The sequence below is a fragment of the Loxodonta africana genome, chromosome 2 (genome assembly GCF_030014295.1).
Source record: "Loxodonta africana isolate mLoxAfr1 chromosome 2, mLoxAfr1.hap2, whole genome shotgun sequence".
Taxonomy (NCBI): Eukaryota; Metazoa; Chordata; class Mammalia; order Proboscidea; family Elephantidae; genus Loxodonta; species Loxodonta africana.
The window spans coordinates 224,363,134-224,388,617 of NC_087343.1; the positions used below are offsets into that span (position 1 = coordinate 224,363,134).

The 25,484-nt window shown below is 52.6% G+C and overlaps 1 protein-coding gene across 1 annotated transcript in view; it reads right to left on the reverse strand.

Annotated features, from left to right (window-relative positions):
- Window positions 1-10,106: 10,106 nt before the first annotated feature.
- CBS (cystathionine beta-synthase) overlaps window positions 10,107-25,484 on the reverse strand; it is a 49,325-nt gene continuing 33,947 nt past the window's right edge. Inside the window, exons 8-16 of the mRNA XM_010598669.3 lie at window positions 24,307-24,398; window positions 23,272-23,397; window positions 22,143-22,227; window positions 21,527-21,632; window positions 20,034-20,111; window positions 19,675-19,809; window positions 18,286-18,394; window positions 13,416-13,500; window positions 10,107-11,324 (exon numbers count right to left, since the gene is read on the reverse strand). Coding sequence (XP_010596971.1) covers window positions 11,188-11,324; window positions 13,416-13,500; window positions 18,286-18,394; window positions 19,675-19,809; window positions 20,034-20,111; window positions 21,527-21,632; window positions 22,143-22,227; window positions 23,272-23,397; window positions 24,307-24,398 — 953 coding nt within the window. The 3' untranslated portion in view covers window positions 10,107-11,187. The remainder of the gene's footprint in view (window positions 11,325-13,415; window positions 13,501-18,285; window positions 18,395-19,674; window positions 19,810-20,033; window positions 20,112-21,526; window positions 21,633-22,142; window positions 22,228-23,271; window positions 23,398-24,306; window positions 24,399-25,484) is intronic.

Below are 25,484 nucleotides of genomic sequence, written 5' to 3' on the forward strand. Positions count from 1 at the left end.
GTTGGTGGGTCTCCGCTGACAACACCGTACATCCGGTATCTGATAGGTTTCATTTGTCCTTATTTCTCCTGTTACTTGATGTTGTATTGAGGAACAGTGAAGGCTTTGTAGACCGTCCAGCTTTCTCTCTGTTAGTGGGGCAGCAGTGTTCCGGCTTTCTACATCCTAAACGGAAGCTAAATCCTAGAGTGACTGTTACAAACAAGATTTTAAAATAGGTTTGAGTGGAGAAAAAAAGAAGCGGGGCCTGATCTACAGCCTTGTCCCGTCCAGGTAAATGAGAGATGCACAGTACACTTCCTTGGTCCAGGACAGATTTATACGTCCAAGGGTGGAGGCCTCTGGGGGCAAGGCCACTAAGAGTGGGGAACAAGAGGGAATCTTAACCAAGAACGGAGCCTCGTCCACACCAGTGCCGGTGGTGGGTCCTGAGCCCCAGAGAATGCGTAACTGAGCTCTTAGCTGAGTGCCAAAGGGGCACCCGTTTGACTGGGGTGGGAAGATGTGAGAAAAGTTAGGCTTGAGAGAGAGCTTTGAGAAATTGGGCAATGGGAAGGATGCAGGTGAAAGACAAAGGCCATCACTAGACTAGGTGTTCTGGGAAGGGAAAGGGTCTGAGCTCAGAAGATGGACATCACCATTGTAAGTGGAGGTCAAGGTAAACTTAGATCAGCTTGTGGGTGTGGGGCTGGGAAGATGAGGTATTTCAGAAAGGCCTGGTGATCTGTTTCTAAAAATTAGCCAGTGAAAACCTTATGGATCACAACAACATTGTCCAACTGGCTTGCTTTGGGCACGTCATCAGGAGGAATCATTAGAGGAGAACATCATGTTCGGTGAAGTAGAGGGCCAGTGAGGGTGACGGAGACCCTCAGTGGGATGGATTGGCTCAATAGCTGCAGTAATGAACTTGCCAGCGACCATGAGGAAGACACATGACCAGGCAGCATTTCATTCTGTTGTACACAAGGTCACTGTGGGTCGAAGTTGGCTCAACGGCATCTAACAACAATAAGATACTCAGGGCCCAGGAGCCCAGAGCTGGCCAGGCACTGGCATTTGGTGGAGATCCTTCAAGGTGGGGGTGGGGTCAATTGTGGGGTTTCCTGTTCTCCAATAAGCCACAGCCAAGGGGTGCAAAGTCACAAATGCTGCAGAGGTTTGGGAAAGACATGTTGAGCAGGCACAGGAGGGTTTTGTCTGTGCCCACCCTGGCTCCGTCTGGAATCAAGGCCGTTATGGATGGATGTGTGAGATGTGGACTGCACAAACTCAGACACCACACCCATGAGAGTCTACCACCTGGGGGCCCACACATACAGTGCCCCAGGGTGGACATATTCAGCTTCCCCTGCTTTCAACATTCCCAGACTGCCAGGGCCAAGGACCCCAGACACTGTGGGAAAAGCTTCCTAGGATCTGGGTGCTTCCATCTGCTCTGTCAACCTCACCTGGTGCCGGAGCTTTTCCCACCTGCACTCCTGCTTCCACCAAGCCACCTGGGTGGTCCTTTGAAAATGTGCTCAGTGTATAAGCGAGTCCTGACAATGGCCCATGAGGCCCTGCTGTCTTCCCCTCCCCTCCTACCCCATTGTTGTTGTTCAGGTGCCATCGAAGTCGGTTCCAACTCATAGTGACCCCATGGGACAGAGTAGAACTGCCTCGTAGGATTTTGTAGGCTGTGGTCTTTACAGGAGCAGATCGCTAGGTCTTTCTCCTGTAGAGCCACTGGGTAGGTTTAAACCGTCAACCTTTTGGTTAGCAGCCGAGCACCGCCAGGGCTCCTTCCCCACTCCATTATCCACTGTTATGGGTTGAATTGTGTCCCCCAAACAGAATGTGGCCTTGTCTGGAAGTAGGGTCTTTGCAGATGTGACTGCTTCCCCCAGGGCTGGCCTAACCTCTCTGGGCACAGAACTCTTCCCGCTGAGCAGCCGTTCATGCCTTAGGAGCCCCTCTGTTCGTAGGAGCAGTGTATTTGGGCGGCTGCTTCACACAGATGGAAATTATTGCTCTTAACGGTGATCACGTTTTAAAGCAGGCTTTCTCTAAGAACTTAATCCATCGTGATTGGGTTAGAACATTCTGGGTTCCTGGGTTCCCATTTGTTAATGATGAGTGGGAGCAGTGAACACAGTAAGTTGTCTTAGGAATAGATACTTTGAAATCTCAGGCTCCAGAGTTTAAGGAAATCTTTCCTCAAACAACAAGCTTTTGGAACTGCTCCCGGTGGAGGCTGAATTGAGTTCAATATGTGAGATGACATTTTGATGTAAGTCTAAATGGCATGTAGGTCCTGGGAGCAAGCACATGTGTGGGTACGTGTGTACATGTGTCTACACACATGCATGTGTTCACGCTTGTGCGTGTGCGTGTGTGTGTGCTGTGAAGCCTGGAAGGAGGGGCAGATGGGGAGAATGTGACAACACTAGTTACAGAGACTGGTGGGGTCCAAGTCTAGTTCTTTTTGAGCTTCCTTGTCTGGAAGGAGGTAAGGCCTGGCCATCTAATTCCAAGAAAATCAGTCATTGAAAACCCTATGGAGCACAGGTCTACTCTGACATACATGGGTCACCATGAGTCAGAGTCGACTCAACAACTGATAACTTATAGCCATGGAGTTGGAGATAGATTGCCCAAGGGCACCGGCTAGCGTGTGGCAGAGTGAGGACTCACGTCCAGGGGGAGCTGGGCCAGGAACAGTGCCTTTGGCCAATAAGGACACAGACGCTAGCTAGTGCTGAAGGGCTGAGACATGGACGGTGATCCTAACCCTGCTCCACGCTTGGGGATCCTGAGGCGTTTCATGGAAGCGACGACCCACTGTATTCATTCATCCCTTTAATAAATACTTCTTACCGAGTACCAAACGCATGCCAAATGTGTGTTGCAGGCACTGGGGCTGCAGCAGTGGACAAAACAGGTGAAGTCTAAGGGGCTTATCTTCCAGCACTATATTAGACAACATTCTCTTGTGATCCCTAAGGTTTTCATCGGCTACTTTGTAGAAGTAGATCCCCAGGCCTTTCTTCAGCCTGCTAGCTCCACTGAAACCTGTCCACCATGGGTGACCCTGCTGGTATTTGAAATACTGGTGGCATAGCTTCCAGCATCACAGCAAGACAGAAGCCACCACTGTATGACAAACTGACAGATGGGTGGTAAATGAAATAAACCCACGTTATTTATGCAGCAGTGTTATATGTGAGGTGCCGGGGGGTAGGCGAGCTGCACAATGACTCCAGATTGTGACCCCTGCCTTGGGGAATCAGTGTCTGTGCAGGAGCCGTTCAGGAAGGAGGTCTGTCCCACTTGCTACCAGGGGCACCAGGGACACTTGGAAAGTGGGAAGTAAGGTCACATGTGCTGAAGCCCTCCTAGGGTCCCGTCATCCTCCTACGGTCTGGCCCTCACCTAGCTCTTGCCACTCCTCATCTCACTCTCTTAGATCCAGACGTAAATGATTCTGAATCAAATTTTGTGGAAAGACAGCTATCTTAGGGCTTTCTAGAGAAATAGTACCAATGAGGCATACATGTATATTACAGAGATTTACTTTCATAGGTCAGGTGACAGGCTGAAGACTCCTGCAGCCTTGCATCCCAATTCTGGAGACAGGAATAGTGCAGAGTAAAGTTCCTCCAAAATAGCTACTTATATTCTGGAGGCAGAACACACCCTAAGGAAACTCCCTAATTAACTGATTGGTTTATACTAAATTACGTTACGGAAAGTGATTACATTGCCTTTAGATTACATTACGGAACAGCAACTAGAGTAGTGTTTGGCCAAACCACTAGGAACCATAGCCTAGCCAAGCTGACACATAAAATTAACCATCACACCAGCAGCCCACAGTTGAGTTCTGCCAACACCTCCCTGAGGCACAACGGCCCACCAAGTGACACCGATGGAGCCTCCATGGGCCATGTGCCATCCCCCCCGCCACCGGCCATCACTGTAACTGTGAAACTTTCTACTCAAATCCAGAGGAGGGAAAGAGCTGGGGGTTGGGGAGACCATGGGAAGTAACTCACTTGGAATTTCAAGGTTAAGAAGGTTCCTCTCATCACGCCTGGAAGGCAACTGTCCACATTCTGTCCAATGGCTTCTGCCCCATTCCCTTCTTCCCCATGCCCTGTGTACCCAGGTTTGTTTGCTTCTCTTTGTATTGCCCCTCCTTCCCCCATCATGAAGCAGCTACAGAGACTGACCCGTTTCTAGGGATCTGGTTCTGAAGTCAGGCCTGGTCACAGCTGGCAGCCATTTTGAGAGCATGAGGCTGGTCCCAGTCTGGAGCTGGCTGAGGCTGATGTTTCCAATGATGGCTATCTACAGTTCTTCCTCTACCTGTCTGTGTGCAGCTCCTCCCACAATGAGGCAGAGCCTACTTCCCCCTGGATCTAGGCCAAGAGTCCCTGGGTGGTGCAAACGGTTAGCTTGGTTAACTCAGTTACTTGCTTGGCTGTGAACTGATCAGTTTTAGGAACGTGCACCACCTCTTGGCCTCTCTTCTTTGGACAAATTCTACTGTGAGGATAACCCTTTTAGCAGCTGGCAGCTAAGACTGGACACAGTGCCTGCCCCGTCACCTCGCATGCTATGGACTCGCTATTTCTACAGGTGAGGATAAAGTGGGGTCTGCTTTAGGAGCTGGGTCACATGGTCAGCCCGGAATGACCTTGTGAGTACTGTAACCCTTCCAGGGTTTTCTCAGAAATGGTTGCAGACAAGGTCCTGGCGATTTACCATTTAACACTAGATGAACTTCACAGTGATCTCTGGTCCACCCTGCTATTGGCGTGGCCTGCCACTGCCGTCTTTGAGGTCCATCTGAACTTTTTGTGTGTCCTGCATGGTGTCAGCAATTGCTCCCAGCTTTGTGCTTCCTCAAGTCTGATTGGCAGACATTTACCTGAGCTGTTGACAAAAAAGATAAACGTCATGGAAACCAAGACCTCAGCCTTTGGTGTACAGAGACCCTTCCAGGTGTTCCTGAAAGTCCCACTGAATGCTTCATCTGCCACCTGAGCCCCCAAGCCAACCTCGATGAGTGAAGAGAATGGTGTCAGAGGAGACAAGAGGGGGAGGAGGAGACAGCAGTGTGCGGACCAGATCCTTACAAGGAACTGGAGGAAGGGGAGGCAAGAGGCAGCTACTGAGTGTCCCACATCAGGGTATGGACCTGGGTTCCTCCTCATGTTCTCAATGACCACTTATCCCAGAAATTGACTGGAGTATAAGAATGATTTATGGAAGCAGGTCCCCCACCTCACAATGGAGGAGCAACACGCTCCTACCCCTGCCCAAACTTTGTTGTTTTTTCTGTTGCCGTCAAGTTGACTCCAACTCATGGCGACCCCATGTGTGTCAGAGTAGAACTGTGCTCCATAGTGCTTTCAATGACTGATTTTTCACAAGTGGATCTCCAGGCCTTTCTTCCAAGGCAGCTCGGGATAGACTTGAATCTCCAACTTTCCGGTTAGCAGCCAAGTGTGGTACCACCCAGGGACTCCAACCCTAACCTTGCCCGTCCAAAAAATTACCCAAACCAAACTCAGAGAATCTGCACAGCAGGTCTGATGCTTCACTACAAACTCAGGCGTGCAAGAAAGGGCTCCTCCTTCTTCTTCATTAAACAAACTTAATTTCCCCTCTGAGCACTCACTGTGCACATTCTCTCAGGAACACAGTCGGGTTCCGAGATCTCCAAGGGCTCTGAGAAGGCCCCGGCTCCTCAGCCCCCAGCTGTATGTAACTCTGCAGGCCCTGCCCCTGAAGCCCTCTCAGCTCTGGGCCCTGCTGCCCTTTGCCTGGGCTGGGGTGATGCAGCCTTCCTGTGGGGTCTGCCTCTTGGTGTGACAACCCAGGCCTCAGGATCCACCTCTACCTCCAGGACCTTTGGCCATAGTGGGCTTGGGTTTGTGGAAACCACTGTTGGCTTCTGCCTGGCCTCGAACCTTCCCAGGGGTGAGGAGGCATGGAGCAGCTGCCCACTTGCAAAAGCCTGGGGAAGGGGCACATGGAGAAGCAAAGCAAACAGTTCTCTGGAAGAGTCTCCCTCGGGCAAGCTCACTCCTGGGAGAACCACATTTTCCCCTCTGCCTGCCACTGGCCCCCCATGGCACCATCCTTCTGTGATGGCGTTCCCGACATGCCCTAAACCAAGACCCACTGAGGAAGGTCACAGGACCCGTGTGTTTATTTTTTTCTCTGTCCTTTGAGGTCAGGGTCTGGCGTCCAGAGGGTCAGTCCTTCTGGGTGGGGACCTGGGAGGAGAAGGGGGTGTCTGGCCCAGGCGAGGTGCCAGGCATGGACTCCACATGTAGACGGTGCTGGCTGCCCTGCCCAGCACCTGGGGGCTCTGTGGACTCACCGGACCCTGCCTCTCTGCATTTCCTGCTCTGGGAAGCGGGACCTGAGCTCCCAGCAGCCCTGCCCTCCCTCCTGCCCCTCTTCCTCAATCCAGCCCATGACTCTGGACTGTTAAAATGTGCCGATTGCTGGCTGTCCAGACGCCAGCTCCAAAGACAGGCACTGGGCTCCTTGCCTGCCTCCTAGGGCCACCTCAGCACTTGACATGCAGTGGGCACCACATAACCACCGCCAATGGCTCAGGGAAGAGACCCCAAACCCTCTGCGCAGGCAGTTGGACCTCCCACCTCAAGTGCTCACAGACCTGATGCTGTGTGTGATGGTTAATTTCATGTGTCAATTTTGCTAGGCTGTGGAGTCCGGCATTTTGTCAAACGCTAGATGTCATTATGAAGTACTTTACTTACCAGTTGCTATCGAGTCGATTTCAAGTCATGGTGACACTGTGTCAGAGCAGAACTGTGCTCTGGAGGGTTTTCAATGGCTGATTTTTGAGAAATAAATCACCAGACCTTTCTTTCGAGGCACTTCTAGGTGGGCTCCCACATCCAACCTTTTGGTTTGCAGCGAGCAAGTTAACCGTCTGCACGGCCCGAATCAGTTGGCCTCAAGCAAAGCAGATCACCCTCCACAGTGCGGGTGGGCCTCAGCCAATCAGTTGAAGGTTTTAAGAGCAAAAAGAGAGTTTCCCTATGGTATGCTCTGCCTCCAGGCTATAGACATTTTGCCGTTACTCCCTTGTTTTTCCTATTGCCAGACCTCTGGATTTTGGGACACAAGCCTGCAGGAGTCTCCGGCCTTTTGCCTGACCTACAGATTTTAAACTAACCAGTCCCCCACAACTGTGTGAGTCAATTCCTTGAAGTAATCACTCTCTCCCTCCCCCCAATATGAACTTGTTGCCATTGAGTTGACCCCAACACATGGCAACCCCAAGTATGTCAAAGCAGAGCTGTGTGCCATAGGGTTTTCAATGGGTGGTTTTTCCAAAATAAATCATCAGGCGTTTCTGGGCAGACTCAGTCAACCTTTTGGTTAGCAGCCAAGCTTGTTAACCATCTGCATTGCCTAGGGTCTCTCTCTGTATATATATCGTGGGTTCTGTTTCTTTAGAGATTCCTAGGACAGTGTCTTTCAATGCCATCCTGGCCAGTGGGCAGGGCACCTGTCACCTTCTTTGTGTAGAACAAGGACTAGCAGCTGGTGGCTAGTGGGCAGGCTGACTTAGCGGCCTGAAGGAGCAAGATTAGAAGATTGGATGAGGCCCGGGCTGAGCGATGTGGCCAGAGTGCTGAATGAACACAGATGTGAGGACCTTTGTAACACATACTGACACCCACCAGAGGGCACCTTGTCCTGCCAGCCATCAGATCCTGAAGCCACATTTCAGTTGGGGAAGCCACAGTGCCCCATTGTGGGTTGAATTGTTTAACCTCCCTCTCCACCACCATCAAGGAAAAAAAAAAAAATACGTTCAGGTCCTAATCCCTGTACCTGTGAATGTGACCTTGCTTGGAGATAGGGTCTTCACGGTTGTACTTAGTCAACACGAGGTAACACCAGCGTGGGGTGGGTTCTAATGCTAGATGAATGATGTCCTTACAGTAGAAGGAGAGACAGACACAAAGGAGAAGGTGACATGAAGACAGGCAGAGCTGGGGTGATGCAGCCACCAGCCAAGGAACACCAGGAGCCACTAGAAACTGAGACAAGAAAGCGTCTTCCCCTAGAGCCTTTGGAGGGCACATGGCCCTGTGGACACCCTGAATTTGGATTTCTGGCTTCAAGAATTGTGAGACAATGAATGTCCGTTGTTTAAAGCCACCTAATTTGTGGCACTTTGTCACAGTGGTCCTGGGAAACCAGTACACCACCAAATAGGGACTCCAGTTCATAAGCACATTCAATCAGGTGTTTTTTAGGCAGAACGAAACCCGCTCCTAAAGGCCACCACCTCCCAGTCTCCGTGAAGACTAACAGAAAGCATGACTGGTGGCCTGGGAAGCCAGAGGTCCTTCCTGGCTGGCATGTTTCCCCAAACCCTGGGCAGTTCAAGAAAAGTCCTGCACTGACGGTCCCCTCCAGCCCCACTCCTGAGAGCCTGACACTGACATTGGGGGCAGATCAGCACACGAGTCCCCTTAAAAATTACAGCTAAATCAAAATGACCCATGGCATATCAGAAACACATTGCCTGCCCGCCTGCCAGCCCTGGAGTAGACACCACAAACATCTCAGTCTCCGATGGCCCACCGCCTTCAGAGACGGACACCAACTCCATCACCCCTTCGCTTGATGTCTGAGATCATTTTCGCTCATGGTGCAGTTTTCTTTCATTTCCTGTTTATTTTTGTTAACAGAAATTACAAGTAAGAAGCAGTTCCCTGTTCACAAAATGTGTGACAACAGACTCCACCACCGTCCCCTCACCCTCAGGCTAATTTCTGTTTGTGTTCATCCGAAGCACGGCCACCTGCCCTCGGAACAGGAAGGAGGGCATTCAAAGGAAACACTTAAATTAAAAAATCCCTCAGTGTGGCCCAGTTCTGCTGCTGCTTCCCCAGGAGAACTCAGACGGTGCAGGGAAGGCTTTGGGGGTCAGCTGGACTCCAGACTCGCCCCCCAGAACAACACAACAGCCAGGTGTCCACCCCAGGACTGAGGCAAGGCGGTACTGAGGCAAAGGTCTTCGCATTCAGGGAGTGAACGCGCTGCAAGAGCAGCCTGTGGGATTTTATACCTGTCAGCTCTCAGGACTCCCTTACCCTCCTGGTTCTGAACTTTCCAGAAAGTGATTCCTTGGTCTCTCCCTTCTTCTGCCATTCTCAGGAGTTCTTATCCAGGACCAGTGGTGCTCTCTGGCCAAGGTGATGGCCCATTCCTTCTCATAATGCTGAGCGGCCCTTTTCCCCTTCCCCACCACCCCCCGGCACAGACTCCAGAGCCCCTCATGGATCTGCATTCACGGCCCAGATCTTTACCCTCACCTTGCTGGGGCACAGCAGGGGGCCTCACACCTGGGGGGCGCCCCACCCACCCACGGCCAAGACTCTAGACCATCTGTCAGTAAATCACGGCCATGAACCCAATCCAGCCCAACGCTTGCTTATCTGTAGCCCACAAGCTTACATTTTTAAGTGGTTTAAAAAAAAAAAAAATTTACGTGGAATTCATATTTCAGTGTCCATTAATAAAAGTCATTGGACCATCACCACACCTGCTCACATGTTGTCAGGGCTGCTGTCAGGCTACGTCAGCAGAGCTGAGTGGTAAAGCCTAAAATATCTACTAAACAGTTGCCATCAAGTTGATTCCGACTCACGGCAACCGCTTGTGTGTCATGGTAGAACTGCACTCCCCTGGGTTTTCAATGGCTGGTTTTTCGGATGTAGATGGCCAGGTCTTTCTTACGAGGCACCTCTGGGTGAACTCAAACCTCCAACCTTTCGGTTAGCAGCTGAGTGCGTTAGCCATTTGCACCACCCAAAAACCTGTTGACATTGAGTCGTGTCCGATTCACAGGGACCCTACAGGACAGAGTAGAACTGCCCCCATATGGTTTCCAGAGAGTGGCTAGTGGATTTGAATTGCTGACCTTTTGGTTAGCAGCTGAGCTCTTAACCACTGCGCCACCAAGCACTGACATGAAGGTCCTAATTCCAACACCACGACATCACTGAAGCTTGCAGTATGAACCAAGGCAATGCCTACTTCTAAGCTTAAAGAGAGAAAAAGTGTCACAGGAAACTGATAGGAGCCATTGGCTTTAAGAACAGGGTGGACGGAAGTTCCTATGGAAAGGGTTTCTGGGCACGGCACCCAGATGGCCGTAGCACTGTCCAGGGTAGTGTTTTGTGGGCACGGAGACACCCAGGGGTTACCATTATGATGGGCATGACTGACATGGTTTGATGAGAAAGAAGAAACAGAGTTGGGGTATTATGGATTGAACTGTGTCCCTGTGAAACATGAGTTGGAATCCTGACCCCTTTTTCCTAAAAGGGTTTTCTTTGTTATGTTTATGAAACCATGTCAGTGCAGGTGTGTCCAAAACCTAATCACTTCCGAGTTATCAAAAGAGCAGATGAGACACATAGACAAGCTCAAACAGGGGAGACAGAGGCCAGGTGAGGATTGCCCAGGAACCAAGGATGCAGAGACAAGGACCGTCCCCCAGCACCAACAGACAGCCTTCTACTAGAGCTGGTGCCCTGAATTTGGACTTCCAGCCTCAACTGTGAGAAAATAAATTTCTGTTTGCTAAAGGCACCCACCTGTGGTATTTCAGTGAGAGCAACAATGGGAGACAAAGGCACTGGGTGTGGAAGCATGGCGGGGAGGCACTCGTTGTAGCTCCACAATGAGCAAGGGTCAAAACCCACGAACCAACCCCACCCCAAGGGAGATGCTGCCCATGAGAAAGGGCATGAACCGGTCCACATTTCCCCAGCCTCCCTTCTATTGTCCCCTGTCTCCATTCTTCTCCGGAAAAAGCACTTTCTTCTTCCTCGATCCTTCTGCCCCAATCTTTGTATGTGTTCACCCACTTGACTATCTTCTCTTCTAATACAACTTCCTTGTTAAATCGTTTTTAAGAGAAAGTCAAAGAAAAACGCCTTTCAGTGATTAAGACATAAAATAGATTCATTTCAGTCACAAGCACTGACAAAGGGAAGCAGCAACGTTTCTGCTGGCCTGACTCGGCTCCGGGCTACCTGTCGTTGATAAGCAATGAGAAATCATGGATTTGCCTAGTGTTTACGAAAGCAAGAGAATGGACCCTGAGTAGGAAGAGGGCTAAGAGTGGAGAATTCACTGCTGGCCTGGCAATCCTGGGTTTAGCTTTGTCTTCTGGTTCCGTTCACGGGCAGCCACAAAGTTCAGCAAGTCAATGGCAGTGACGACCCCAAACACCATCTGCTTCTTACCGGACTTCTCCTGGCTGTGATCTGAAGAGAGAACAGCGAGGCAGGCCGTGAAAAGGTGCCTCCGCTGGGAGCTGACCTGAGATGGTCGTGCCCACTCCCAGAGCCCCTTCCCTGCTGAGCCCCCCCGGGTGCCCACAAGCACCGGGGACCACAGAACAACAGGGCAACTCCTCAGGGAACTCAACAGTAAACGTGGTCTTCTCCTGACAGGGGCTGCCCCGGCATCTGGGCCAAGCTGCAGAGCAGAGCCTACACCAGGACGAGGCAGCATCCTGCTCCAAGCCCACTCCCCCCAGTGAGAGAGACATCCAGGACATCACCCTGGAACAAGCCCGTGGGGCATCTCTGTGCCCAAGGATGAAATTCAAACACTGCCCCATGGGCAAAATGCAACTCAAAGTTCTGCCCTACGATTCTGCCCTCCAAGGCCAAGTCCTCCCAGATGACTCGAGTTTAGAACAACGCCTGCCCTGGCCTCCATGCCCTGGAGCAGAGAGCGTGGTTAGAACCCCAGGCCTGGGGCAAACAGTGGCTAGGACCCTACCCCCCCCCCCCTTCGGGGCAGAGAAGCAAATGAGAAATACCCAGGTCAACCCGTGGGATCCCTTTTCCCAGCACTGTGACCATTCCTGCACCCCCACTCCTATCTTTGCTAGCAGAGGTCAGTTGGGCATGGGTGGTGTGGGGTGGGCAGAGGCAGGCTCCCCCCACCCCACTTGGGAGACTGCACTTCCCGTTGGGAAAAAGCAGGGAGCAGAGAGATCAGGACACTGAGGGCAACGTTGGCGACTCCAGGGCTGAGATGCTCAACCTCAAGTCAGTGTGAGGCTAAGGGAGCAGGGATGGGTTACCCAGTAAGCAAGGTACCCACAGGCTTACCTGTGCATACTTACTAATCTGTAGGGCACAATTTCACCTGTTTTTCACCGCGTCAACGGTGTGACACCCATGTGAAACTGTGCACTACAGATTAGTAGGTAAACACATTAAGGACCTACCCTGCTCACTGGTTAATCTACCCCTGAAGGGGAGGGATGCCTCCCTCCCTCCTTCCCCACCCCCTCCCTGACCCCTACCCCAGGGGAGCTCACAACTGCCCAGTGGTGAGGGTCAGCCACAGAAGCTGGGGAGCCCAGACACCCTCCTTGGTCCTCAGCAGCCATGTCTAAGTGTGGGCGAGGTCACGTACGTACCTGCAGGCCCCCCCACTACGCCTGACAAGGCCTGGTCCTGCGCTGCGGAGCCAAGGGCAGGAGAGGGGGTTAGAGGGAGACCAGCCCTCAGCGGGGCTGAGCCACCGCACCCACCATGCCCACTGTGCACAAGGCCGGGGTGGGGGCTAGGGTGGGTGGGCTCCAGGGCCCCCCAATTCCTTACCATGGGCCCAAGGGCAGAGGCTGTTTGTTCCACTCTCAGAAAATGAGAATCCTGCCTACGGAGAGGCTCTGAGGATGACTGAGAGGGGTGACTTCATGAGCACAAGTTGGTTACAAGCCCCAGGAGCACTCTGAGATTGGGTGGGCCCTCTGAGACCTACCCAGCCCAGGAGTCCCTTGAGAGACAGCCTGGAGCCCTGACCATGGGGTAGTAGGGAGGAGGCCAGTAGTCTGGGAGCTGCTGAAGGACATGCAACCTTGATGATGATACAGGGACATCACCAGTGTCCAGACTTGTGACTATTCCAGTGCCAGAGGCTAAGGGCCTCAACACCTGGAAGCTAAGGGCCTCAACACCTGAGTCTGTGCACTCTGCACAATAAGTCCCACCCAGAGCAGAAGACCCTCCCTCCTCGGTGTGACCTGAGCCCCTGCCCCATGCACAGCCCAGCCTCCGAACCTCCCAAGAGCTCAGGCTGCCTCTTCATTACAAAGGTGCATCAACCCAGGGCCTGGGGTCGGAGATCAAAGGAGAAGGTTGAGCTCAGTGACAGATGGAGGGGCCTCACTGCTGTGCAGACCTTACATCTGCTGGAGGCGCTGCCCACATCATGGGGGCTGGTATACGGGAGGCAAGCGTGCCCAGCTGCCGCGGCCTTGCCTCTACCGGCCAGCAGTGCCCCCCTGCTCCCTTGAACTCCCCACCAGCCTGGGCCTGCACCGGAGCCCCACTCACACTGAATCTGCTCATGCACCACCAGGGCAAAGTGGTCCATCTCCAGGATGTGTGAGAGCTGGCCCAGCGGGTCTGTCAGGCGAATCTGCAAAAGAAGCGGCAGCCAGGCTCACTCACCTGCCCCAGGGGAGAACCAGGCCTCTGCTCCTGAGCCTGAGGTCTGCTGCCCCTGGTGGCCGCCGCCTGCCACTGCACTGGAGGCCCGGGGAGGGAAGAGGGGGTGAGGAGGAGGAACTTCCAAGGGGAAACAGCCCCACCGCAATGCCCCAGGAGACTCCTCCTTCAGCCTTTTGCTCTGATTTAGAAGCTGAAAGTAAGAATCGAGATAATACCACCCAGGTAGAAAGACAAACCTTAAATAATAAAAAGAAAAAGGAAGAAGCCAGCCTGAAAAAGCTAATACTGTAGCTTCCAACTACCACTGTACGCGTTGGGGAAAAGGGAAAATGTTAGGGACAGTGAAAAGATGGGTGGTTTTCAGGGGCTCGGGGGAGGGATGAATGGGGGGGGTACAGGGCATGTTCAGGGCAGTGGAACTGTTCTGTAGGATGCTGCGATGGTGGACACAGGGCATTGTGGTTTTGTCAAAACTCACAGGACTGTACCGCCCAAAGAGTGAACCTTAATGTGAACATGGAGTGTAGTGAATAACAACGTATCAATATTAGTTCATGAGCTGTAACAAATGTACCACAAGAGGGCAAGACGTTAATAATAGCGCCAACAGTGTGCAGGGTTTAGGGGAGGGAAAAGGGGTATGTGGGAACCCTCTATACTGTCTGCTCAATAGAAAAATTATTATAATTTCTAAGGAAAAAGAAGACACTTAGGGTCCATCTTTGCAAGTCAGATACAGCTGGACTCTGCTGCAGCCTCACATAAAGGACTTTTGAATGGCTCCCCAGAAGGAGAGGAAACCTCGGGCAGTACAGAACGGTCAGAGAAAATTAGGAAAGGGAGAAGAGGAAAGACCAGCCAAGACCGGGGACCTTGACCTTCACTGAGAGGTGAGGAGGAGGAGGGGGGCCAAGTAACCTGCCCTGGCTGAACCTTCGTGTGAACACTGGTCCCGTCACCCCACTCCATCACTAAATCCACAAGCCTGTCATGAGGATGGACAAAGAGAAGACAAAGGCGGCGGGACAGAAAATGAGGCAGGCAGAATGGAAAAGGGGGCCCAATCCAGGACCTCACTGTTGCCCAGTTGCATGGAGATAGGATGCCTGGGGAAAATGTTTGCTAGTGGCAAGAGGCTTAACCTGCTCCAGTCTTCAAGTCTCCGTATTCTTAAAAATGCCGTCAAGTTGACTCCAGCTCATGGCAACTCCATGTGTACCAGAGTAGGGTTTTCAATGGCTGATCTTTCATAAGTAGACAGCCAGGCCTTTCTTCCAAGGCACCTCTGGGTGGACTCAAACCTCCAACCTTTCAGTTAGCAGCCGAGTGCTTACCCATTTGCACCACCCAGAGACTCTCCATATTCTTCTGGAAATCTTATTTAAGGAGCTTTCCCAATGATTTTGGGGGAGCCCTGCTGGAGGCAGACACAGCCTCCCTGACCCACGGGGAGTTGTTAGCATATTTCCAGCACTCCAGGTGTCAGATGGCTCGATGTCAGGTGAGTCCAGGGAGGAAGAAACTGTCCCCTCCTTGGGGAAATCAGATTGGAGGAGACAGGAGGTGATGCCTCTGTAAATCAGTCTCATTTGAAGCCCTAATTTCATTAATAAAGATCTTTCTAGTTTTAAATGATCCAGGCATTTCAAAAGAAAAGGGAGAGAAAAACAGTAAGGTAAGGAGGTATGGGGGGGGCAAGGTAAGCTTACCTACTCTTAGCAATTTAAAAAAAAAAAAAAACATTTGAGCCACCTAGAACCTACCCATAGGACTTTCTTACCACCTGGTTAAATCAAGAGGTTAATTACAGACAGGTGTTAGCAGCCCGGGGGCCAGGTGTTACTTGGTGTTAGTTAATAAGCGTGGGGTTCTCTGTTTACTGCCTGCCTGGGCCTGGGGACAGGGGTCATCCAGCCTCAGCCTCCATCAGCTCTGAGAACGGGAAGTCTCTCCCTCACCTGAAGCCCTTTCCACCTCTGGAAGTTCCCCCCACACACACCCTGAGGCAACACCAGCCCTTGTGACTTCACCTGGGGTGAGCATGTTTCCAAGGCACTCCCAGGATAAGGGATCCTGTTCTAGGAAACCACTTTGGAGTCCACCTGCAGCCTCCTCATCCTCAGTTCCCTGGAGGGGGTTACTTATCAGACACAAGTACCAAGCCCAAAGGTGATCTCTAAACCAGACGTTTGCTGGTGCCCAGCAACACCCAGACCCAAGCCAGACAACAGGCAGCCCTCCCAGCGACCCCTCAGGCCCATGCCAGGAGGCCCTCCCAGTGACTGCCCAGGTCCGTGCCGGGCGGCCCTCCCAGTGACTGCCTAGGCCCACGCCGGGTGGCCCTCTAGGTTGACTCTGGCAGTAGAGGCCATTTTCCCTTTGAAAAACGTGAGTTCAAAGGTCCAAGAGGAAAAGCTCTAGCATTGCTCTCCATTGCATAACTGTGCAAACTGGACTCAGATCGGGTGCAGACACAGGTGTCAGGGTCATTCAGAGAAAGCCAAATGCAGTTAGAAGACCAAAGGAGGGTGTACTTCGTCCCTGGGACTCAGGTGGCCAGAAAATCCCCAGCGAGCACCGAAGTGTCTGGACCTCCCTAGGCTGGAGAAGGGCTGCTTTATGGCAGGGCAGTACGTGTGTACAGCAGAGGGGAGCCACCACGTTTGTCATCGTTGTCATTATTATTTGCATCCATCACCACCATTTATTTCCAAAAACTTTAGATCACCCCAAACAAGAAACTCGACACCTATTAAGCCATTAGTCCCCATTCCTTCCCACCCCCAGCCCCTGGAAACTACTAATCTTTCTATCTCTAGGCATTTGCCTACCTTGGAAATCCCATATAAGAGGGATCACACAATACTTCTTTTATGGCTGCCTTCTTTCACTCAGCATGATGTTTTCAAGGTTCGTCCATGTTGCGGCAAGCATCAGGACCTCATTTTTCTTTATGGCTGAGTCATATTCCATTGTATGTATGTACCCTGTTTTGTTTATCCATCTGTCTGTTGATGGGCACGTGGGCTGTCTCCACCTTCCGGCTATCGTGAACAGTGCTACAATGAACACTGCTATACAAGTATGTTTGCTCCCCTGCTTACAAGTCGTTTGGGTACAAACCTAGGAGTGGACGTGCTGCGTCATTTGGTAATTCTGTTTAACTTCTTGAGGACCCAGTTGACAATTTTTAGGCGGTGGTGCCCTACATTCTCCTCAGGACAGGCTGGCATCTGATCTGGCCCCAGGGAGGGATAGGAGGCCTTCAGGAGAAGGGTGTCCTGCCTTCTGCCACACTCATGTGATGCCCTGCTCCTGCCAGCCTGGCCCAGAAGCTTTGTCGAGAAGCCACAACCAGCAGGAAGCGGGGCCACGGGTCCCCACTGCCTTTGGAGTGGGGGTGTCACTGGGGCCTGAGTGGACTCTAAAGGACAGAACAGGGCACAGAGTCAGGCATTGCACTGGCGGTCCCCTTCAGCTCCCCCAGATTCTGCCAAAGCCACACCGACAGCAGACTCAGTGTGTTAACGCGGCAGGAGAGCTGGTGGGAGCCTCCGGGAGTCCACGCAGGAGCTGTGTGTGTGTGTGAGGCTATGTGTGAGCGTGAGTGTGCATGTGCATGTGTGTGTGTGTGACGGGAAAGAGAAATTCTAATTCTTAGATTTGGGCTCAACCCTCAAACATTGATGTGTGTCGTGGATTGAATTATGTCCCCCCTAAAATGTGTGTATCAGTTTGGCTGGGCCACGATTCTGGGTATTGTGTGATTTTCCTATGTGTTGTAAATCCTGCCTCTGTGATGTTAATGAGGAAGGATGGGTAGTAGTTGTGTTAGTGAGGCAGGACTCAGTCTACAAGATTGGATTGTGTCTTAAGGCAATCTCTTGGGATATAAAAGAGAGAAGCGAGCAGAGAGACAGGGGGACCTCATACCACCAAGAAAGCAGCACCAGGAGCAGAGTGTGTCCTTTGGACCTGCGGTCCCTGCAAGGAGAAGCTCCTAGTCCAGGGGATGATTGAAGAAAAGGCCAACAGAGAGAGAAAGCCCTCCCCTGGAGCTGACGCCCTGAATTTGGACTTTTAGCCTACTTTATGTGAAAGAATAAAGTTCTTTTTGTTAAAGCCATCCACTTGTGGTATTTCTGTTATAGCAGCGCTACATGACCAAGAGAATACGTAAAGCAGCATGTGTGGACGCCATTCCCATGCACTGGAAGGTTGGGATGAGGATGTGCTGTGAAATGTCAGCTGCTCCAGGACCACCTGAGACGTGGGTACCCTGACTCTACCCCCCTGCAGGGACACCACGCAGGCCCCGGCTCATGGGAGGGTGGCAGTGTTCTTCACTGGGGCTAGAAGCCTCAGGACAACTGCTGGGGCTGACTAGCCAAAGAGCCACGTGGGTGTCTCCCAGACCGTTCTAGTCCTTTTAAAATAAGTAAACACACTAGGCATTCTTAAACAAACACACCCACAGGAAGAAATCAGGCTGATGATTACCAGAATGACCAGATTCCCCTGCACGCCTGAGCCACGTGCTGCCTAAGGGGGCTGCTAATGACTCCAGGTCGTGCCATCATCTGGTTACCGTTGGGTAGCCCTCCCCAGCGACGGCTCCTCACTTGTGGAGGAAGCGAACCTCAGCTTCCCAGGGCCCACAGTGATGTCAGCATTGGCCTGGCTGACACCGAATGGCCAATGAGACAAGGACCCACCTGGCCTCACTGCTCGCAGCCCACCACACGTGCCTCACCTGTTTGAACTGCTTGTAGATGACCTTGCGGACTTGGTCTGAAGGCTGCACCTTCCCGGCCAGCAGGGATGACAGCATGTTCCCTAGAGTGACCATCCCCAGGATCATCCTGGAAGAAGACGGGGAGTAGGTGTCAGAGGTCTGAGCATATATCTCACCACCTCCCCCAGACCACAGAATATGCCCAGAGCCACCTTTAACGCCACAGAGTTGGCCCTTGGGCCAAACACTGAATTCCTCTTAGAATTGAACAAGCATTTGCCCACGATGTCAAGGGAATACAGCAGGTGACCTGCTCGGAGCTGACCTTTCTGTCCTGAAAACCTCCTGAAAGAAGGTTCAAGACAGGTATTTAGGGCAACCAGCCACTTGGTTTCCCGGGCTGTGGGACGGGTAGCCACCTTGGTGTCTGACGTGAATCTGCCTGGGCTGTGGGACGGGTGGCCGCCTTGGTGTCTGACGTGAATCCCCTTGGCAGACACATCCTCAGCCAGATGTTGGTTATTGTGGGTTGAATGTGCCCCCACAATAGATATGTGGAAGTCCTAACCCCTGTACCTGTGAATGGGACCTTACCCAGCTTGGAAATCTGGTTTTTCTTTGTTATTAGTTAATTAATGAGGTCATACTGGAGTAGGGTGGGTCCTGATCCTAACTGAGTGGTGTCTTAATGGGAAACAGGCACAGATAGACAGGGGAAGACAGACACCATGTAAAGAGGCATCTACAAGCCAAGAAATGCCTGGGGCTAAGGAGCCCTGGTGTAGAATGGTTAAGCGCTCTGCTATCTGAAAGGATGGTGGTTCAAACCCACCGAGCAGTGCCAAGGGAGAAAGACCTGGCCATCTGCTTCCGTAAAAATGACAGCCTAGAAACCCCGTGGGGCAGTTCTACTCTATCACATGGGGTTGCCATGAGTTGAAAATCACCTGCAGCTGAAAAAGATAAGGGGAGACCCTTCCTCTAGAGTGGACTTCCAGCCTCTAGAGCTGTGAGGCAATAGATTCCGGTTCTTTAAAGCCCTCCACTTTGTGGTGCTTGGTTCTGGCACCCCTGGGAGTCTAAGACAGTTATCTCTAATTGCCTCCCAGACAGGGGCCAAAGATAGCCTGGGTGCAATGGAAATGGGGGGTGGATGGGTGGGTCATAGGGTCTAAGGCCCAGAGAGCCAATATGCCTAGCCCACTGCTCCAGCCAGGGTCAGGGAAAAGACTTCCAATGGGTGGGTCAAGCTCTGGACATCATATGCAAAGTGACCAAGGGTCAGAGGTCAGCCATCAGCTATAGGTCCTCAAGGCTGCACCACCCAGTGCCTCTGAGGAGGGAGAGGGGGAGGAATGTGAGGCTGGTGCAGAGTCTGATGGTGGGGGGGCGCCAGCTGAGACTGACCCCGCCTCATCGACCACGGGTGCCTGGTCGAAGCCCTTCTCCCGAAGGATCTCAATGGTATGCTCGCAGGTGACCGTCGGCAGCACAGTCAGTGGGGCCGACAGGCTCAGTTCCTGGACTCTGAGGTGCCACCACCTGAGGGGAAAGCAGGCGTGGTAGCTCTGAGTCAGGGACATCCCAGGCAAGGTCCAGGGGGTCCTACTTGAGGCCACACCACACAAGAAGGCCCACAGGGCAGTGCCCACCAAGGCTGCCCTCCCTGCCCTGTCCCCGTCAGGTGTGGATGGGCCCCGGGGAGGCCCCACAGGCCACGGGAGGTGGCTGTGCTGGAGTCGGCCTCTCTGCCGGGAGGCCCTTACCATGGCTTCTTCACCACCATGTCCTCCTCCTTCATGAAGCCCTTCTGCAGCATCCAGCGGTCGCTCAGGAACTTAGACCTGAAACCCCAAGGGGCAGTCACCAAGGTGTCGGCCCTTATCATTGTCTCTGCCCCCATGCCCCCCTGTCAGCAATGTGGCTGTGCTCAGAGAGGGCCCAGCACCATCTCCCAGACCCCTGGGATACACTGCATCCAGGCTCCAGGGGAGAGGCTGAGGGCCAGGCTTCAGAAAGCTCGTTGAGAACTGTGGACTGATAGGGCATCAGGTCAACCAAGGAACATGTGTCTGAGGCACAGGTGTCAATCTGAGTACATGTGTCTGGGGCACAGATGTCAACCTGGGTTTATGTGTCTGGGGCAGAATGAGCTCAGAGCTCAGGACATCCTCTCTGGAAACCTCTGTGATCAAGCCCCTTTGTGGGCTCCCCTATGGCCTCTCTTCCACCCAGAATGAACAAGAGTATGCCCCTGGGACTGCTGGGAACCTGCCTTAAAGTAACAGACCAGGGACAGAGGATGGGGGGAGGAAAGAGTGACCCACCACCCGCTGCCAACACACACTCACTCATACTCACACATACACACAACACACACATTCATGCACACACACGTACATACGCATAGCAGGCAGCCCAGTGGATGGAGACAGACATTTCTCACCCTCAGCCAGGGGAGGGGCAAGCTGTACTCAGGTCATTGGCAGTGAGCACCCAGACGTGAGTCACCCCATGCCTGAATCCAGCTTTGAGCTCCCACAGCCATGCCTGGCATCAAGGGCAGCTGAGGTCACCACAAATATGCACACCCCAGGTGGGGCCTCATGAATGTGGGATGGGGGGTGTGAGCCCTGGAAAGAAATCATAGCTGGAGGCTTGGACCTGCCATGTGGGAGCCAGGGCTGTCTGTGTGTCCCAACACAAACACACACACATTGAGCCACACCAGAGCTGAGGAGGGGCCAGAGAGGCTGCTGGTCAAACATCTCATGGCCCAAGAAACCCAAGTTTGAAGAGTTGTGCAGTCACACTGTGCTGAGCCCACTGACCTGGGCCACTAGCTCCAGCCAGGGCTCTGTCCCTGGTCTACACCTGCTGAGGGCCAGCAAACTGCAAGTGCAGTAAGGGGGTAGGGTAGGGGTGGGGCATCACTTAGGCCCAAGGAGGGAGCAGGAATGGGGTGGCCAGGGAGGAACCCAGGGTGGGAGGGAGAGGCCCCCTGCAGGAAGAGCTCATTGGTCATGTGGGGGCTGTCACTGTGTCTAGAAGGCCCAAGATGGGGACCAGGCAGCCAAGGAAGCAGGAGTTCCCAAGACCTGGAAGAGGACCCTGAAGGCCAGGAGGGTGAAGGCAGAGCTTGTGGGGCCCCTTGACCCTTCTCTCTGCTGTCAGAACCTCAAGTGACAGCACCCAAAGAAAGAGAAGGGTTCATGGAAGGAGGAGGAGGACCCGAGAGGAAGAAGGAACCTCAGCTCACATGTAGTTCCTCACAGAGTCAGGCAGGATGACCACACAGCGCTGGCCCTCCTGCAGCTCCTGGGCAGCCTTCACAGCGATGGACATGGTACTGCCCGCACTGCCACCTGCCAGACAGATGGCCTTCTGAGACCCCTGGGCAGCTCATGCACGCCCGTGCCTGTGTGTGTGCACATGTGCATTATGCACGTGTGTGTGTGCGTGCAGATTCGGACATGCTCTGGAAGGACCTGCGGGAAACTGCCAGCTGTGATGGCCTCTGGGGAGAGCAGCTGGGCTCCGAGTACTGAGAGGACCCTCAGGGGTACCGGCAGGACAAGCTGAGGCTGGACAAGGCTGGTTTTGTGCTTGCTAATCCAGTGTTCTTGGGGACTTTACAGAACGTAACTGCCGTGGACTAGGAGAATTGGCTGTAACATAAAGTGCGTGGGGCTGCAAGGGCACTGTAAGGACAAGGACATGATGTGACGGAGGGTCTGGGGGGTCAAGAGGTACCCTCGGTGCACACCGTCCAGCTGTCTCACATCTGAATGAGTCTCTGTGTGTGCTAGGACTGCAACAGGCAGAGGGCAGGGACTTCATCTGTCCTCCACCGCTGACCCTGCACGACCACTCACCACACAGGAGCCCCTCCTGGGCGATCAGCATGCGGGCAAAAGCGAAGGAGTCCTCGTCGTTGCTTTTGAACCACTTGTCCACCACCTGCGGGGGACAACAGACTGACCACTAGTTATCATGGAGGGGCTACCTGGCACAAAGCTGCGTCAGTACTCAGACCCCATAGCACCCTCATGGGGCAACCTCCTATCTGGGGGCAAGGACCCCCAATAGACAAGGGCAACCTCCAGCAGGCAAGGATCTCCAATGGACACTGGGCTAACTCTCATCCCGGGATCTAGGACCCATGTCAACCAGCCTGGAACTCTCTGTCCTTCCCCTGCTTCAATGGATTCTGTGCATAGCAGCGAAACCCACCCCATAAGCTCCCGCTATGCAGCCCTATGTCCCTGCAGTGGTCTCTTTAGACTCTAGTCTCTACCCTAGGTCCCTTGGGGTCTGCTGAACTGAGTCCCCCTAACCCCGGTACCTGTGAATGTGACCTCATTTGGAAACAGGATCTTTGAAAATGTAATTAGTTAACATAAGTCATACTGCAGTAGGGTGAATCCTAACTCAGTGTGAATGGTATCCTTATAAAAAAAAGAGACACAGAGAAACGGAGGGAAGACAGACACGTGAAGACAGAGGCAAAGACTGGAGTGATGCATGCACAAGCCAAGAGAACGCCAAGGGCTGCCGGCAACATCAGCAGCTGGAAGACACAAGGAGGGATCTTCCCCTAGGGCCTCAGAGAGAGCGTGGCCCCGGGGACACCCTGATTTTTACGTGAGAGGATAAATCTGTGGTGTCCTAAGCCATGTACTTTGTGGCAATTTGTTACAGCAGCCCTAGGAAGCTAATATAGAATTCTTTAAAGAGAGAGCAAGTTTTCTGGGGCTCTGGACTTCCCTGCGTTTGCCTTGTGGTCACCTGCACCCCAGGCCCCCCAGCTGCCTTCCTCTGCAGGTGCCAAAATACCATCCTTGCTGAAGTCCAAACTGTGCCACCAACCTCCTCAGGTGCTGGGACACGATGCCGCATTTGTCTCTCCTGAGACCTGCTCAGACCACGGCCAGTTTCCCACTCAGGGGCTGGCAAGGTAAGGAGGAGGCCCAGCCCTATCCAGGAGTTCCAGCCCACACCCACCGTTCGGTCCAACACCGTGGGCAGGAAGTCATAGCCAATACCCTCCACTTCATAGGCTGTTTGGTCCGTTTGATTGAGTTCCTCCGGCTCGGCGAGAATGGAGCCCTCAGGGTCCACCCCGATGATCTGCACAGAGGGATGTCCTAGGGCTCACACCTGGGCAGTCCCACCTGGACACCCTAGACATGAGCAGTGCGCCCAGACCATGCTGACCTGCCCACAAGTACACAGGCCTTGTCCCAGGCCTCAGGGGCAAGACCAGGAACCTGGAAACCAGGCCAGAGTGTGCGATGAACACAAAGTACAGTAAGTGCCATGCCCAGCCCAGAGTACCCCAAGGAAGCAAGCCCCCTGAGGAGTTCCGCATGAGCAGGGCACCCCAGGACAGCCCCAGACCAAGGCAGTGGGGAGCAGTGACCATGTCCTGGAGGGCAGAGGGAGAAAAGGGCACTAGCCACTACCAGCTGGGTATTTACCATGAGCCCCTCCCCAGACCCCAAGTAACACCATGTCCTGGCTCACTTAAACCCGTCAATGCTGCACCTTGAAGCAAGCTGGGAAATACTAAGCAGGGTGTGGACTCGGTATAGAATGTTCTGTAATGACTCAGAGGCCACCCAAAGCAATCCCCCAGCCCCCCCTCCCCTTTAGCACAGGAAGCTCCTCTAGGACATGGGCCAGGAGTGGCCCCCAGCCCCAGCTCATCAGGTCACTGGGTCAGAGGTGGCTGGTTCCAAAGCATCTCTGGTCATCAGACAGACACAGACACCTGGGCCTCACACCTCATTAAGACAGTCATACTGCTGTGTATGCAGGGATCAAAATGAGAACGTTCAGCTCTAAGGCAAAAAGGCCACTCTGCAGGCTTTAACACCAAGGGGCTTGAAGATCATACTCCAGCTGGGATTCAGGCCCCACAGGTGAGAGATGCCAGCACACTAGGCCCAGGGCTCTGAGGGACGCCAGAAGGAGCAGGGTGGCAGGTGGCCTGGTGTGCCTCCCCTGCCCCTGGTGGCACCAGCAGGTCACAGTCACCTTGCACCCTGGACACTTCTCCTTGAGCTTCCTGGCGATGCCTGTGATGGTGCCACCTGTGCCAGCTGAGGCCACCAGCATGTCCAGTTTCCCTGTGGGGGGAGAAGGTGGGGTCAGTGGGGGAACACGCTTGGGCCACAGTGCTTCCAGTCTACACTCTTCTTTAAATAATAACAGGTGAAAACATAACTCAGCTAAAATTCAAGCAGGTGATCCAAAAATTCAAAAGAAAAACATTTTAACAACAACAACAAAAAAAAACCCAAGCCCATTGCCATCAAGTCGATTCTGACCCATAGTGACCCTATAGGACAGAGTAGAACAGCCCCATAGAGTTTCCAAGGACAGCCTGGTGGATTTGAACTGCCGACCTTGAGGTTAGCAGCCATAGCTCTTAACCACTATGTCACGAGGGCTCCACAATTTTAACAGAGAGTCTCAAATTTTGAAGGCTCTAATCATGGTCCCTTTTCTTTAAAAAGGCATTCACAGGAGCGGGGCCAAGATGGCGGACTAGGTGGACGCTACCGCGGATCCCTCTTGCAACAAAGACTCGGAAAAACAAGGGGATCGATCACATACATAACAATCTACGAACTCTGAACAACAAGCACAGACTTAGAGACGGAAAACGAACAAATACGGGCAGACAGAGACCGTTTTCAGAACCAGGAGCCAGCATACCAGTTTCCCAGTGATGGCTCGGAGACAGCAGTCCATATCAAACCACATAAAGAAACAGACCATGACAGCTTCTCCAACCCCCCAAACAAAAGAATCAAAATCTTTCCCAAATGAAGATACAATCCTGGAATTATCAGATACAGAATATAAAAAACTAATTTACAGAATGCTTCAAGATATCACAAATGAAATTAGGATAAATGCAGAAAAAGCCAAGGAACACACTGATAAAACTGTTGAAGAACTCAAAAAGATTATTCAAGAACATAGTGGAAAAATTAACAAGTTGCAAGAATCCATAGAGAGACAGCATGTAGAAATCCAAAAGATTAACAATAAAATTACAGAATTTGACAACGCAATAGAAAGTCAGAGGAGCAGACTCGAGCAATTAGAATGTAGACTGGGACTTCTGGAGGACCAGGGAAACAACACCAACATAGCTGAAAAAAAATCAGATAAAAGAATTAAAAAAAATGAAGAAACCCTAAGAA